Here is a 14413-nt window from a genome sequence, read left to right as displayed (position 1 = left end):
TTGTGTTTTTTTTTTTTTTTTTATTCGTAGAAATTGCGCTTGGTCGATGGAATAGGGTATACTATTACACCTATACCTCGTGGATTAATCTTGTAGGCTTATATGACTCTCCTAGGGACGATGAGAATCACCGAAAACCGTTGAGTTATCACGACTTCGCGTGAAAAATATATCGCGGACTGTTCCCTTATACTTCTTTCGGCTTGTAGAATCCAGAATTCATGACAGGGCGATTATTCCTCTTGGCTCATCATCCATCTTGCGTTTTGGGGTGCGAGACGAGACAATGTTTCCCAACCGGGGAGTCAAAATTATACGGACATCAAAAGGGAAAGAAAGGATGAAAAATCTCTGAATCGGACGAGAAAATATTGAGCTGAACCTGGCAAATGACGTCCGTCCGTTCACCCGAATTTTGAAGGGCTCCGTGAGCGGGTGAGAAATTCAGGCGCTTCGGAGGCCTCAATGTTTCCTGCCGGTTCAACCCGAGGCAAAAGAAAACGAAAAAAAGCATCTTAATCTACCGAGCAAGATGGACCCGGAGAGCATGAGTGTAGTTTACCGGCAAGATATGCAGGGACGAAAAAAAGCAGGGCGAGGGATGTATTTGTAAAACCATAAGAAAGCCGACGATCAAAAGCTTTCATCGTTTAAAAGGTTTCAACGCTCAGTCAGAATCCTTTATCATTATACCCACGCCGCTGTAAATTCGCGGGGCAATAGTTCTCGATCGAGGCTAGCTGCTCACGCGAGGCGAACCGGCAAGGTACCAATTATCACGCACACATGCCGATCCCTCGTTCGTGTACGTCTGACCGAAACTTGTTTGTACTACTTCGTTGCGTCCCGGTTTTGCACGAGGCAGCAAGCAAGAATCTGGCGGTGCTGCTTATCGGTCGCGTATGTAAACGAGTCTCTTAAGTATATTTACAATCTGCCAAGAATATAACTAGTCCGTTATTAATGAGAGCGAACTTATGCACGGGAACGTTATGCAGCCGTTTCTGAATTGCTCCCGAATCGAAGTATCGTCAGCTATGCGCTGATGCTTCACATCCGTCTTTCGTTATGCTCTGGAGTTTGGACTTTTGATCGTATCTTCCAATACACATGTGATATAAACATAACGATTCGTTGACTTTACCAACCCCGCTACGGTTCAAGATGAATGAGCTTTCCTCCTGTCTGATTATTATTGTCCAAACAGATGCCTGGCCATTCAAATAGTTGTCCAATATGTTCGTGGATCAGCACAATGCATGGCGAACTGTACGATGTAACATCAACTTCATCCCCTCGTTTTCTATATTTTCATGAAACTTTTCTCTTCACTCACGCGCACACTACAAGCGTAGTTACTGGTATTTTGGCTGCACGTGAGCCGCATATTGACGGAGAATTTTTAAGAAATTTCACATGACACGGACGAATTCCTGTGTTAGGCGATACGGTGAGACGGTTGGAGATAACTTGAAATTTCATCTGTGAAATATAATTCGCTAACTGTTATTTTGACCACGGCATATGCACGTATATAGGTGAAATACTCAACGAAACGATTTTGACGCTGTGAAATATGCCAGACGTTTATTTGGCACGTTTTTTTTTTAAATATTATCAGGGCTTTCATTTACGGCGTTGATTACGCAGTGACTGTGCAATAATCCGTGCATGGCGGAGTCGCATTGTTTGTAATATCGCTCGACGAGAGTAAGGAAATAATTAAAGTAGTTTCGCATGGAACTGCAATAGAAGGATGAATTTTTATCATTCCAAAGCATATAAGATAGACGTGATCTTTAATGAAACTCGTTTCCCTGTCTGCGGGTAAAACGAAGGCGAAAAAGGCAATTTCTCGAAAGTGCAAAGTAATAGGCAAAGCGCTTAGCTATTCATAACGCCTCAACCGCCTAATTCGACACGGCTTCTGACGAAAAATTGAATCCCTGTCTGCAGACCCGCGTCTCCGTGCTCATTCCTGTACGACAAAGTAATACAAATCGCGCCTTGTTTTTTAAACGGCACCGCGATGCTTGCGAGGGCTTGCAAGGAGCTCCGAGGGGTTGGAAGGGGGGAGACGAAATCCGGCGGTTTGCGCGCAAATTGGATGTTATCTCAGCAGCTGGGGACAAAAGGTATCCACGCCCCTTTGGGACTCAGACAAAGACGGCTACAACTACAGAAAAAGAAATCTAAATGGTTCAGAAACAAGACGAGGACGAAGCAGCGAGGATCTGTAAGAATTATTCGATTGTCGAATAAAACTACTTTTTCATTCCTTCTGCAGTTCATATCCAGAAAACCAGATATCAAAATTGTTTCAATTCGATATGTCGCCATAGCTTTCAGCTCGTCAAGTTCGATAAGGTAGAACCTCTTACCAGGTTCATCTCAAGTTGGAAATTGCATTTTTTTCCGAATGGCACAGCAGAGCCTGCTTCGCTCTAAGTGCTTGTTAATTCCTGGTATGTACAGGTCGATACATATGCGGTGTATGTTCACGGGTACCACCATTGTCTGGGGAATAGAGAACGTCAAATTCACTTTGATAATTTAATCGATTTCAAATGACTTAGTTAATTGAACGACGAACTAATTACCCGCCTGTAAGCTGGATGAAGGTTAATCTATCGTTAAGCGAAATCTAGTAAGCTCCATGATATTTAACGATGTAGAACGACCGCGAAGTTTCCTTCACAAGTCCGAAAATGATTAGGGTGATCCTGAAGGTGTCGCGATAGAACGGTAGTAATATCGACTCCTCGTATCGCAACCCTTCGACAACTGCATTGTATACTTATTGTTAGTTCGTGCTGGTCTGCTTCTTTCCCACGTGACGTGGGCACGCGTTTATCGTCACAATAAATTATAAATACAAGTGAGTACCCAATGGCAATATGAATTTCATAAAGAATATCCGTGGAATATTTCAGCACCTAAGATAAAATACATATTTTTCCCCGAGTGTAATAAACGGAGCAGATAAACAATTTGAATATAAAATTTGCTTCATCGAAGCGGAATTAAAATGCGAACGAAAATCGTGGCCGAGAAACAATGAATAAAATATACGTTCATTTGTCATGTTGAGCCGAGGGGGTTTTGTCAGTTATTTCCTCCGCGGTATTTCGGAGCTCTCTTAGGCCGGAATAAAGCACGGTGGTCGCAAGCTGTGAGCTTTCAGCAAAATTTAATTGCAAAATGTTTGGCCGCTGCTCTCTTTTTCGCGGATGGCGGTAATGGCGAGCGCTTCGTATACGCGTATACGTAGGCGGATCGAAAATACACGCAAGATGAGGGACAACCGACGAACCTTTCACATTTATTCTTATTATCAAGCGACCAGCTCCCTCGTAAATATATCACCGCATCAGAGAAAGATTGGCGGTGGATCAGAGGAAAGCATCGGGATGCCCGCTGGCACTGCCTTTCTTTGCGTTTCGGGAGAATCAAAAGATATGTATGTATGCGTATCTATTCACATAAAACTGACGTGATACCCATATAATAACGCGCGAGGATTCGGGCTGCGCGTATCATATTGAGATACACAACCCTTGGACGCGCCCCTTTTCAGAGTTATCGAGATGTTTATCTGTTTGTAAGGGCTGCTTTTCGAATATTTATTCCTCCGTAAACGAGTGTTTTCTACCTCGTTTGCCCCGTCCAACGTTTTCACAATGTCGAGTACCAACTTTCCCTTGTTCTCCTCTTACAATTTCTATTCATACTCCGGACAACGCGGTTCCTAGCAGCTGTATTCTACGTTGAACATTCTACGTATGCCATTCAAAAATTTTACACTCTCAGGAATCAAGTATACACACAACAATTTAACGTTTTATATTTGGAGAATTATGTATCGAAACTGCGTAGGCACTTTGAGGTAACTCGAGTCGAAATTTATCGCCTATATTTGACGCTACCGAGGTTCACACGTAGGGTTTAAAGTAGGGGGTGAATTTCGACTCGGAATGGTTCGTAATTTATCTGGTCTAGTTGTTTCTTGGTTTGAGTATATCTGAAACTGAATAATTGATAGCGCATGGATTCAAAACCTGTGCAGACATACGGTTTTCTCGTTGTACCGAGAAAATTCAACTATCCGAGCAGGCATAATGCAGTGGAAAATCGATGGTTTACAATTAGAATAAGAAGAAACAGAAGGCGTTTGATTATGAAAATGAAAGAGAAAAATGTACGTAATATAACGATAATAGTTTACGGTACAGGGGGCAAGGGGCGGGGGGCAGACTCGGGTTGCCCGTTACTATCACGTAATGCCGCGAGACGGCTCTAAGTCTTGCTTACGTCGTCCCCCCTCCAACCCTCCGGGTATTTTGATTTTATTACAATCTCCCCACCCGCGACCCCAGACTCTCTTCCTCACCACTCCAGCGTGTCTGGCCGTAAAACAATAACGAGCAATCACATAATAGCTCCCCCGCTGGGCACTCTTGCCTACCCCCAACTTGCCTGTAATCCTTGTCCCTCCCCCGCCGCCTTTATTTAATAAGCGACTCAAACCGCGCACTTCTTCTCTAAGGTGTCATTTGTCGCGGACGAGACGACATCTTTCACGAAGAAAAATGGTCTTCGAGTGACGCGACTTATCGACACTCAGGTGTGCCGGGCGATGGCAGGTATGGCAGGTATCACGTGTCCCTGTCAGACAGGCAAGAACGCATAGATAACGCCGGTAGAGAAAACACACGGGCGTGTGGTAAAGAGAGTAGAATCAGACATACCTGAGTCCCTCCTCCAAGTCTGGCTGATATGGAAACTGTGAGGCCAATAAAAGCGCACCGCGAATCGTCATGCTACCGAGGAGACAATACTCGTTCCAAGCGACCGGTGACTAATGATTGGCATCGGCGAACGGCAAACGAGATACTTATCGATTACACGGTGCACAAGCTTCTCGGTAAACAGCGCTCAGCAGTCTAGTATGCTTGACTTTCCTTTATGAACACTCTGCTGGTCTGGATCATTCGACCCGTTCTATAGTACTCACTCTGGCCACTCATGTAGCGTGAACCCATTGATTCCTTCCCTCGCCCAGTCAACCGAACCGATCGTGAGTGACAATATTATTAAAATTGAATGCGACCGCTGCGAGCGGCGGCTAAAATACTCAAGTCAAGTTCGTCTGAAGCTATCCACGGAGTGGCGCCCGGTGACAAATGGTTCTCGTTAAGGCCAGAGAGTATAAGTCCCAATTTGGCAAGGAGTGCTCTCCGTACACTCGCATCTTTCTCCTGCAGTGACGAAAATATCACGCCCTGGAGTCTGGCGTCATCTGCAGTCGGTATTTCGACGACATTTTTGACGACGTCGTTCTGGCCTATATTTTATTTGAAAAGTGAAACTTGATCCCTTCAGTTTTAGGTACTTCCGACCGTTTTCTCGGTATCGTATCGCCGATTGCGGATCGCGGAACGAGGATATTTGTACGGACCAGCCTCGCTCGGTAAACAGGTTCATAGCTAGCAAATATTTACTCGAATCCGCGCATTGAAGTTAATGAACCGAGAAAATAATAGCCCCTTGATATCCCGCTGGGAGTCAAGATGCAAACTAGACCGGGTCAAGCCACACACGCTTTCAGCAATACTCGGCAAAGGGTATAAATATGTATAACGCGGGCACGGCTAAATTCACGCCGGTTTCCGACTATATAATAGCCAAACATGATGGCAGCTGGTATGTAAAGTGCTGCAGGAGCAGAAGCAACTCCTTTGGCGGTCTACGTGCACGATGCAGAGTTTGGAACTCCCGCCCCCAACTCTCATGCACAAATGTTGCCGAGCTAGAGTCGGTGTTTTTCTGCTCCGTTATATACGGGCATAAATTGCAGAATTTTAGTCAACAACACGAGCAGTTATACGAAGAGAATTTAATAAACGGGTGGCAGGTTAGTGCGCTGTTTGGGAAGAGAAACTGGTAAACGAGGTTCCGATGCACCGTTGGGAAAAAGAAATGCCCGGATCGATGGCGGAGGATCGAGGACAAGGTGTTTTTCCTGCGGTTAAACCGTCTCCTCGCTGCAGAGAGGGTGGGAAACAACGTCGAACAAATGACCGTTGAAAATTGCCAATTAAGGGTCTCTCGACAAGTCGACGAATGCTGTGCGGCTGGCGTACATGTACAGTCCGGGATAGAGGGGAACATGGTATAGGACCGCTGGTACAATTTCCAAGAACACACATCGCTAACTAGGTTACGTAACACAATTAGCGCCTCCGTTAATTTCTCAGCGTCGACTAGGCACCCGCCGACTTTACTCGGCAACCACTTGGGATGGTAGTTCACTATTAATGGGCAAATACAAAGCGCCAACTATCTGATACCTTGAGCGAAAGCGGGGATTTCCAACGTTGACGTCGCGTTCCCGGTTATTGTCACGCCGCTTCCGCTGCCGCGTTCTGCGTTGCGGAAAACGCGGACTAATCAAGCCGCTCACGATCGAGCGCCAGAAGCTGCGTCTTCCTACCGCATCCATCCACCGTCGCGAAAAAGGTGTCGCATGTATCCGGGTGACGGTGAAAAAACCCGTGATGATGGAAGACGGGAATATATGCGGTGAAAGCTTGGCCAACTACGAAAAAAGCTCCTCTCTCCCACTTTCATGGGGGGGAGGCGTAGGAAGCGGGCAATGAAGAAGAAGAATAGAATGAAGGAATCGTCATAATCGAGGAGAAAGCATAGTTCTAACCGAGTCAGAGCCACCCAATGCCGGGAGAGACGTTCCGCGCAAAAAACACTTCCATTCTCCCGGCCATTTAGCCAGATCCCGTTGTATCCCGAGGATCCGTCCCTCGGCGCGACCCTTCACTCGCTCTACCGAGTGTAAAACCAAGACTTTGACTACCCGTGGAAGAGTCTCTGGCGAGCTTTCCGTAGATTCCCCACCGAGTTACGCGGGGTTCAACGGGGGTTCTGCAGAGCCACGCATAACTTTCCGGCCTGCGGTAGGATGTGGGTAGATATAGGCACCACCTACCTTATCTAACTCCCACAGATATGCACCCCCGCCTGCGCCCCGCCGCGCTGCTGATAGGTGGAGGAATGGGGGTGAGGGAAGGTTGCCGTTGGCCCGGGGTGTCGGGGGATGAAGGACGTTGATGCTGACGCGAATTTTCCCCGTCCGTGGGAAAATTTTCGAGAATCAGCGCAGCTTCACCTCCTCGTGCGCTTAGGCAACTCGATAATTTATGTGGTACGATTACGTACCCTTAATGCGGTATTCCTGTAGATGTGGCGATGTAAAGTCAACGCTTCGGGTGCAAATGAGTAAAGCCCAAAAGTTCAATAACGCCTCGGTTGGCGGGATACTGCTGGAGAGTGGAAGATTACAGAGCTTGAGGAGTAAAGGGGGGATCCTTCGGTGTCATAATTCTGCTTAGATTTTCGCTTGATCCTTTTTGATTTTGAGCAGCGAGATTCCGCGTCACGTAACGAAATCAAGTGAATTAATACCGGCACACTTTCCGACGCGGGGTGGAAGCGAAGGGTCGTAAGATACAGATGAGGCTGAGTAACCGCGCGGTGTATGAAACTCCCTCCCCGTTTGCGAGTTATAGGTACCGCGGATCTTTCATTAGCATAATGATTTATTTCAACCGAAAAAAATTCCATTCAACCATCCAACTGAAACGATGTTTCATCACATTGGGGTGAAAAGAGCCCTCGTTGCACGTTCGTCACGCACTTATCGCCCCCGCTGCATAGTTAGCGGTAACGAACTACCATATCGCGTTCTCTCCTGTAACGTGGTAGACGAAACCTGTTCCACATGCAGTATGCACGCTTTGTTCGTCTGCTGGAAAGATTTCCATTACCCATTGCGAAAACGGACGATTTTCAACTTATCTCCTGCTCGACACAACTTTATCCACCATCACGCTGACGGATTATTATTTATTGAGCTCCCCCTTGATACGCGAACTGTCGCAGAGGACTAGACGCATCGATCTAATAATGCTCGGTTGCGTTCTACGCGTTTGCAATTATACACTCACGATTGCACGAGTATAGAAGTAAACCGCATACGTACGTGCGTACGAATGCAAATAAGGTATGCTGCAGTAAAAGGAACGAGAATAACGAAGATTGTTGACCGTCAACCACGTGATCAGTTACGACGCGGTTACAAGCCTGGTACCGAAGTCGTTGTCACTTTCAATTGACAAATAAAATTTGTTCAGATCATTTAATTACATATTTGTGAAATGGGACAGGATTACAACAAAGCTGGGAATCCGTGAGAATGATAAGCCTTGATTAGAATAAACGTGTGCGCTGCTATCGCGGTTTAGCCGATGAGCACATGGTTCGGTAACAACCCGATATCTCCAGCCGTGTAGTTGTTGGGCGGGAGAGGCCTATCATGGCCCTCCAATATTAACTAACCTATAATAATAAAAAATAACGGGCACACTACCCCGGCACTAAAAATATCGAAGGACGCCGCGTTTACTCCCCCAAGATAAGAACGGAGTTCGAGCTGAATGCCACGAAATCTTGAAGGGTATATAAATATAAATATCCATACACGCGCGCCCACACCCTGGCGATATACATAATATATGACAAACGGTAATATTTTCACAAGTACGTACAAGCGAATGTATACGTTGCGCGTGAGTTCCTCGGAACGCGTCTGCAGCGTGTATTCGTCAATGGATGTACATATCTGATTGTGAGTATATTGGATAACGCACGATTTCACTCAACTCGAATCTTTGCGTAATATTCGGTTTGGTATTGAATATCACTTTTCCATATCGTCTAAGAACGTACATCGCCCGTCGGCCATCACTCGGTGAAATACTCATATAATTTCGTTGTACTTCAAGAGTTTTCAAAAGTGTTGAAAAGTTGGTACGCTTTAACGGAAAACATTTCAACTGGAAATTGCAGAGCTTCTAGGTATTTTTTTCCGGTTTTTATTACGACAAGGAAAAGCTGTTGCTAGCAGTAAATCCAAGACGAAGGTTTTACTAGGTCTCAATCAATCTGAAAGAGGCTGCGCCGTTCTCCTGATCTTCTACAGAGTTTCCGCGTCCTCGAATCTCTTCATGACTTCGTCGAGTGCGCGAAATCCCTCAGGACCGTCTGGCGGATTCCTTAGCGGCCGCAATGATCATCGGAACCGAACTCTACGAGAGGAAAGCTGAACAACTCAGGTCTTGTTACCGCTTCGTAGTGGCAGAGGCTAAGGGTAAGAGTGAGTGCACCAAGAGATGTTCAAACAACTTAAATACTGGACAACTTCACGTGTTCAGGATGAGTAGGCTTGGGGCTTTGAGTGTGAGCAAACGGACCCGACAGTGGGGGATTCGAGGGTTCGGAATGACCCGGCAAAGGTCCGCTGGGGTGACTGAGAACGACGTGGGACGCAACCACCGCGGGCATACAGTATTATCTGGTTATATTTCGCTAGCTAGAAGGCGGCTGGGTTTCCGAGTTCCAGGAGCGATTCATCTTCCATGGATGCACTACAGCTTAATTTCCCTAAATCCATACCCACATGTCGTTCCCCTTTCGCAATGAAATATTCAAATATAATCGACCGTTTCCAACTCACGTTGCTTTGACATTAATCTTCTTCATCTTAACTAGACTTGTTTTTGCCTCTGCGATGGGAAAAGTAAGATTCATCTCCGAAGAATGAATTATCCGTTATAGACATTTTGTCTGCCAGAAGCGAAAATTCGCCCGAATTTTATCGAAATATTGGTATTATTGAAGTTCTGTTATAACTGCTGGTTCAATCCTTACAATTTCAAAGGGGTTACGCACGAAATTTTCTTTCACAGACGTCTCAGGGACGTAAAAGCATAGTCTGCGGGACGCTTCGCGAACAAACAGATATGTTTCACTGGCGATTGTGAATATGAAAAACTTACATTTACATAGATGACTATGTGAATTTCAATTAACACATTAATTTCCAGCAACTTTAAGTACAAGTTTCACTGATGAAATACGATACCGATTGAAAAGCATGTATCAGGAAGTAATCAACCGAGAGAAGTATGTACTTTTACACTTACCATGCTGCAGTGCCTCAAGAATCCCAGAATGCGACAACAGGAGCCACAATAGAAGGAAAGGCCACTTCATCTTGGAGCTGAAAGCATAGAAAGGCGAGAATATTCATGAAAAAAATATTGTCTCGCTTCTTATCTCAAGACACGATAATTATCCTTCGTGTGTAAAACAGGGATAGCTTTAAAGAAAACAGTGACAAAAATAATAATAAAGGAGAAATATAAAAATGCAGGCAATAAACGAACAATCTCGAAGAAACACCGTATACGCTACGCCTTTCGAAGCCGCTGGTAGTTGCCACTGCAATACAACACAGAGTGAAAGAGAGAGAGAGAGAGAGAGAGAGAGAGAGAGGCAGTCCCGGAACCAGACTGCACGAGACCGACAAACTAATATCTGCAAGAGGGGTTTTATTTTTCTTTATTAGCCGGAGGATGTAACAATAGCCCGGGCTCGGTGTCAATGGTCTGGTTCTTCGCAGCCAGCGCATCTGGAGGAGGCGAAGGTGGCGGTGCTCTTGCTCACACCATCGCAAACAGACACGGACACACAGAAGCGTAGAGAATTCTCAGAGATGATGAAAATGGTGGTGGTAGACGCGATGGTCGTGGTGGTGATGCCGGCGGTGGAGTCGGGCCTCTGTCATCTCGCGAACGGATAGAAGCACATCGCCGCGAGCGTCTCTTCTTGCTTAGGAAGGCCACCCCTTCCTTCCCCCCCCCCCTCCCCGCCCCTCTCCGTCCCATCGCAAGCTCGAAGCCACCCTCGCCCGTTCCCCTAAATGGCCATGTGACGCTAGCAGCACCAGAAGCCGCCGTATTCCGTTCCCTTACTCTGTCACGTGTATACGATATCTATGTGCGTATGGTGTACACTGTACATACATATAAATGAGCCTCGCTGTCGGTGTGCAGTTGCAGGTATTTGCGGGTGTACGTAATAGCCCGCGTTGTGTTTTCTTCCACTTCAACGGCACAGCGGCGGTGGCGGGCTTGTGTGGATGCACGGAGTGAACGGGTGGGGGTGGAAAGAAAGGGCGGGTTTTTACTTCTCTGATGGCATATTGTGGTGGATTATGATCGGGGGATTCGTAGGAAGAGAAGCGTGCATCTTTTCGGGCCAAAAAAATGGTAAATTCGACTGCGTCCGCGGAGCGAATTCAGGTGGTAGAGAGAAGGGATACACGCGTGACCGTTGCCATGGGCGACAAATCACACCGAGTCGTCGAAAATCCGGACAACCGACATCACGAAAAATATACCGGGTAGAATTATGTGGAGCTTTTAGGGAGTCATTGGGGTTCTTTAATTCTGAGAGTAGAGGTAAAAATAAACTCATCGCTTTACTCAGCTACAGGACTCCGGTGGGGCTGTAATTGTGAGTTTTGCAAAGTAAATTAGGAAAACAAGCCTCAGGCTCTGCCTGCTTTGCCGGCTCAAAAAATTAAGCTTCTCATCGAGCTTCTGGAATAACGTTATTTTGCCGGATTAATTACCGGGTCACGTGTACGCGCATACTTAAATAGCTCGGATAACCGAAAGGCCGGTGTCCCGTGTTTGATTTAACGCGAAACACGTGGCTAATGACATGATTTGATAACGCAATGTGTTTCATCTCCACCCCTCGTTCCCGACAGACATAGTTACAATTGGTCAGCAAGATAGCGGCGCTTAGCGTTCAGAACGCGTACCCACCGAATTCGTTAGCTCGGCGATTCTCGTAACATTAATTACTCTCTTCGGCATCGAAACGCGGAAATAAAAGTAACGACCATTCTACGAGCCGCAAACCTCCAGCCTCCGTGGTCCAGGTATCGTAATAACAATTACTATTGACGTCGCCAAACCCACAGTCGAAAGAAAAATAAGTAAAATGGACGTTTAAAAAGAAAAAAACCACCACAGTCCAACGATTGGAAGTTGTAAAAATTCCGACCCGAGTTTTCATCTCCATTTCCTCTTGTTATTTTGCCTTTTCACCGCGGTCAGTACTTAGTGGTCACGGAGGTGACAAAAGGAAGAAGATGGTGCCCTGCATGGACGGGAAACCAGGAACGGAGACGGGGGTTGGGGAGGCTGATAGCCTCGACTTGGTGGTATTGCTCGTTGAAGCTACTGCAGAAACCGCGACCGCTCAGGAAGGCGACCAGTACCGCCTGTTCGCACAATGGCGTCAGTGTCCCGCACACCCCTTTATGCACGGGTATAATGTACCATACCGTATCCGAAACGACGGGCAAGCGGGCGAACAGATTTCTCTCGGCAACGTGGTGCATATGGGCACAAATTGGTCGAGACTGAGGAGAAAGAGGTTTTTAACCCTCGACAAACCGCTTTCCAAGAATAGGACTCGCCGTCTCCTCCGTCTCGAGTATGCCAAGTTAAGACTTACGATATTACAAGCGATCTGAGATCTTTCTGAGAAGGTTCACTTTGATTTCTCCAATCGTGTGATGCGATGACTGAAATAATTCGCGGAGCAATTCCAGGCTTCCTGCAACCTACAACCGTGGTGTAATATTTGTGCGAAATTCCACCGATCCATGAACCCTCACTGAAGGTGAGTACATATTATTACATAAATACCGCAAGCTCTGGACCAATCCTCGCGTGCTCAGCACACCTCCAGCAGACCGCTCGCTGCAGTTGCCAACTACACTCATTCGGGCTTGAGCGTATAGCAGCAGTGGTTGTCAGGAAGTTTACAGAGAAACGTCTGCTCACGGTAGTATGAAGTGAAATAGTATGATATGTACGAATTTTGTTGAAATGGAAGATTTCCTGAAACTAAAACATTCGTAAGTGATTCGTAGTGAAGGGGAAGTAATGAGTTTATCATGGATTCACTATCGGAGAACCAGTGATCGAAATTGGATACCGTTGTGTGCATTTCCACCGTTAATCCCGGTGTAACGTTCAGCTATGCACAATAGCAATGTTCGAAACAATTGCAATGAATTATATCGCGTCACCAGTTGCAGCACGATAAGATTTGAGCGCCGCTTGCTTGTTCCGGGGCATATCGAATAATGCACCCTCCGGTAGGGGCGAGACACGAGGCAACGGTAGAGCTAACTCGAAATGGTATTATACATATATCTGGACGTCATACTGCAAACAGAGCTACAGCTGCGACAAGTAATAGTTCTGTCGCGCATTGTTCATGAGATAAGGGATGCCGGTGGAGTGATTTACGAGCGGCTATATTCGCTGCCGCGTTGTAATAAGTCGATTGATAATTTATTCGATAATAATGTCCGTCCGTCCATCCATTAACGTTCCTGATGTGACAAACTAAGTTACAACTTCGGAAAGAATTTCGATAAGCAGAAGTAATTCAACGAAGGGGAAGGAGCGTATTAGGTCAATGGGAAAAGCAACAAGTTTAACGAGTAATCAAATCGGAAGTCCCAACTCCCAAGTCGATTGATTGATTCCGGCGATGGAAAAACGCTCTGCAAATTCAACGAATGACGAAGCTCGCTCTGCAATTCAGATTAAAGATGAACGAACGGGTAAACATACTTGTCATTCGTCCGGTAACATCCTGATGAAATTAAAGCGTCAAAAGCGAGAGATCAAATTAAGTTTAAGTAATTAAATAATATCGGCGACGAAGGAAAGGATAAGTCAAAAATAGTTTGAATAAACGTGCTGTTACACACATATTTTGATGATGCTAAAATAATGATCAACCGTAGAGAGGATGAAAATGTTAATCGCAACTAGGCGTTGATAACAAAGCCAGTCAACGATACTGCGGTACATTTGGGCACCTATTTGTTGGGTAGGGTATCCCCTGATTCTCACAGCTACTGGTGTGTGGGAGGGCTTCGCCTATCCCATATGCAATTTGCAAAATACGTCGCGTATTCGTCCCAACCTCACTTCATTTATACCCTCACAATGTCGAGGCGTAAGGGTAGAGTACGAAAATGGGCTCGTGTTCATAACTCGACCCGGGATCGGTTGATCCAATTTGATTTCCCCCCTTTCTCCAGTATCCTATACCCTTTCCTGAAGCTTCTCCCCCACCCATTTCCCGCCCCAGTTTCATTTCTAGTAACCCTAACGATGTAACCCGGCGCGACGCACGTCTAACCATCGAGGTGGGCCACATCATCCAATTCCCCTCACGGAAACCCTGAATGCCCATCGGCTTTCTTATTTTTCACAACTTTTACAAACCCTGAGAGGTTTCCCGGAAGATTGATGAAAAATTAAGGTCAACCTTAAACGTCATGGTCAGCTGCATCAGTGGGCGTGGAAGAAATAAAACGAGGGGGTAAAAAACATCACTCCACCTTCCCTAAGAACCGGGATATGGGATTATCGTTACACCCATAAGCCTGCTGAAC

At 46.1% G+C, this 14413-nt stretch overlaps 1 protein-coding gene across 1 annotated transcript in view; it reads right to left on the bottom strand.

Moving 5' to 3' along the window:
* Positions 1–14413, bottom strand: part of LOC124217579 (uncharacterized) — a 120660-nt gene that overhangs the window by 53648 nt on the left and 52599 nt on the right. The window contains exon 2 of the mRNA XM_046623420.1: positions 10059–10135. Coding sequence (XP_046479376.1) covers positions 10059–10128 — 70 coding nt within the window. The 5' untranslated portion in view covers positions 10129–10135. The remainder of the gene's footprint in view (positions 1–10058; positions 10136–14413) is intronic.

This window comes from Neodiprion pinetum, chromosome 4 (assembly GCF_021155775.2).
Source record: "Neodiprion pinetum isolate iyNeoPine1 chromosome 4, iyNeoPine1.2, whole genome shotgun sequence".
Taxonomy (NCBI): Eukaryota; Metazoa; Arthropoda; class Insecta; order Hymenoptera; family Diprionidae; genus Neodiprion; species Neodiprion pinetum.
The sequence above is the reverse complement of the archived record's forward strand: the minus strand, read 5'-3'. Positions and strand labels throughout refer to the sequence as shown.